Genomic DNA, 2,500 nt, shown 5'->3' with positions numbered 1-2,500 from the left:
CAGATGCTAATGAAGTAACGAAACAATTCCATCAACGAACAGTAGATTATATTTAGCAAGAGCTATTTCTACCGTTTAGAACAGTCCAGTGCAACTCGTACGAAGTCTGAACTTTGTGAGTATACCTTTCGTTACCCTCAAAAAGAAATTGCCTGGGTCATTGTTCCCCGATTTATGAATTTTTGCCCAAATCAATTCTTCATCGCGTGCTGTTCGTAGGGGTACAATTGTCAAAGTTAGACCTAATGTCTAAATAGGTTAAAACCAAGTAAAAGATCACGTTACGTACATTTATAAAACAGTAAGAAAAAGTTTCTTCTCCGACTTCCCGAAAAAGGTGGAAAGATGACATAGGCACTTACTTTATTAGGCTGGCGATGCAAAACGAGAGTGATTTTGTTTTTTATTTCACACAAGCATAGAGCAACGCAGTGACAACAGAAAAAAATAACTCCATACTTTTGGGAAGAAGGAGGAAGAGGAAGAGGAGGAGGAGGAGGAGGAGGAGGAGGAGTAAGAGAGGAGTAATAGTGGGAGGAGGAAGGGAGGAAGAAGGTGAGGAAGAGGAGGAGGAGGAGGATACTGCTTGAGTGGGATCAGGTCGGGAAAAACACGTTTAAAAAGGTGTTCATGCCTCCTATATTTTATGCTTTGCTGTTCTTTAGCCTCCTAGAGACCCACTAATCGACACCAAATTTAATCGCTTCCCATCCCACTCATTACCACTAGATTTCGGATTTTGGACTCATTTGGGACACCCTGTGGGGTCCCAGAGGTCCGCGGACCCCACCTTGAGGACCACTAACACTGGTCCAGACCCCTCAGAGGAATGAGGTATATGGTGTTACCGAGCACGAAGGGTCACGGGGCAATCTCTAGTATTAAAAATGTTTCCAATATTCGGGACGAAATGTTTCCGAGTTTTAGAAAGTTTTGGATACCAGTTTGGGATTTTAGTACTCAGGTATGTTTTTACAAGGAGTATTTGTTCCAAACATTGAAATATTTTCTAGTTTTGGTGATCACCAACAAAGAGAACTGTGTGAACAATCTGTCCAACAAAACAGGGAAAATGTCATTTATTTTGATCATGTTAGTAGCCTACTAGTAGTAGTGTAGTAGCAGTAAGGTAGTAGTGAGGTAGTGCAATTGGTAGTATTGATTTTAAGAAAGTGAAAGATTGACAGTATTGTCCGGCTTGTTAGTGGAAAAAATGAAAAACAATGGTTCCAGGTACATCATCTCAACGCCTAAAGCTACCTTAGTAGACGTAGAGATGATATACAAAATTGTATCATTGTTCTGTAATAGTGTAATAGCATAGGCAGTGTATTGCAAAGGTGGAACGCCCCAGTATTTTATCATAGGCATCGTTTCACCGATGACTTGGAGAAGAGGAGAATTACTTACTTAAACTTGCAATTTAACTGGCAAAAAGCATTGTTACTTACTTCGCAATACTGACTGGCGTAGTGGTGTCCATTGGGAGGGAAATTATTGATGAAATATTGGGAACAGCTTTCGCACTGTAGACCCATTTCACAGAGGTGGACTTGAAGGTAGTGGCACCTTCGAGTGCACGGGACCCCACCGAAACCAAAATGACCAAGGGTGCTAGAATCTGGTAGCTGCCGTGTTGGACAGCGTGACTGGGCGTAGCTGTGGACTCCAGGATTATATCTATCCTGATTGATAACACCAACATAACACTTCAGACACTCGGGGTCAACGTTACACCTGGCAGTTCTCTGGTCGAAGAACTGGCAGGCCTTCCTGCAGGAGGTCGGGTAGAAGGCTTCGTTTGCGTACGAGTCCAGGATATCGGTCACCCTGAGGAAGCCCTGTGTACCTCCGCATCCCGCGAACTGCGTCGCCAGACAGACGAAACCGAAGAGAAGAAGCGTTTGCTTCGAGAAGCGAACGCTTAAGGTCTTCATGTTCAGAAGACGGTTTGGAAGACGAAGGGACTCGGAAGAAGATTGTGGAAAGCTGTGGTGACGTTCTCGGGAAGCTTAGGGGAGAAGAAGAATCCACGATCCGAGTTACTCGCCCCTCGAGAGCCGACTGCAGAGCCTAGTGTGTGGTTTTCCCCTATTAAGCACATGCAGTGACCTTGCCTCCCGGGTGGAAGAGGACCGGTGGGGCACGGTTGCAAGAGGTGGTTGGGGGTGTGGTGAGGCAAAAACAGAAGCAGGAGGAGGAAGGAATTCCTATTTTGTCGGTGATGACAAGCGCTTCTAGAGGACAATATCGCACCGAAAAAGTGGGACCGTCGATGCGGCAAAGGAGAGAATCTGAAGGAAACAGAAGGATAATGCGAATTGAGAATGACGAGCGTTCTTTCCCAAACATCGACTTTATAAATTGCTGATAAAGGTCGAGGCGAAGGGGTGGAGATTAAGAGAAGAAGGAAGGGGAAAATAAGGACGAGAATGAGGAGGAGGAAGGAGGAAAAGGCTAGTGGTGTTGCTGGGGAGGAGGCAGGGGATTGAGTGAGGGA

At 45.2% G+C, this 2,500-nt stretch overlaps 1 protein-coding gene across 1 annotated transcript in view; it reads right to left on the bottom strand.

The window, feature by feature from the left end:
- LOC143024362 (uncharacterized) overlaps window positions 1–2,078 on the bottom strand; it is a 5,557-nt gene extending 3,479 nt beyond the window's left edge. Inside the window, exon 1 of the mRNA XM_076183158.1 lies at window positions 1,452–2,078. Within this exon, the coding sequence (XP_076039273.1) occupies window positions 1,452–1,937 (486 nt within the window). The 5' untranslated portion in view covers window positions 1,938–2,078. The remainder of the gene's footprint in view (window positions 1–1,451) is intronic.
- Between the last annotated feature and the right edge of the window lie 422 nt (window positions 2,079–2,500).

This window comes from Oratosquilla oratoria, chromosome 4 (assembly GCF_046742065.1).
Source record: "Oratosquilla oratoria isolate Oo_2021 chromosome 4, ASM4674206v1, whole genome shotgun sequence".
NCBI lineage: Eukaryota > Metazoa > Arthropoda > Malacostraca > Stomatopoda > Squillidae > Oratosquilla > Oratosquilla oratoria.
Note: the sequence above shows the minus strand (reverse complement) of the source record. Positions and strands in the feature narration are given on the sequence as shown.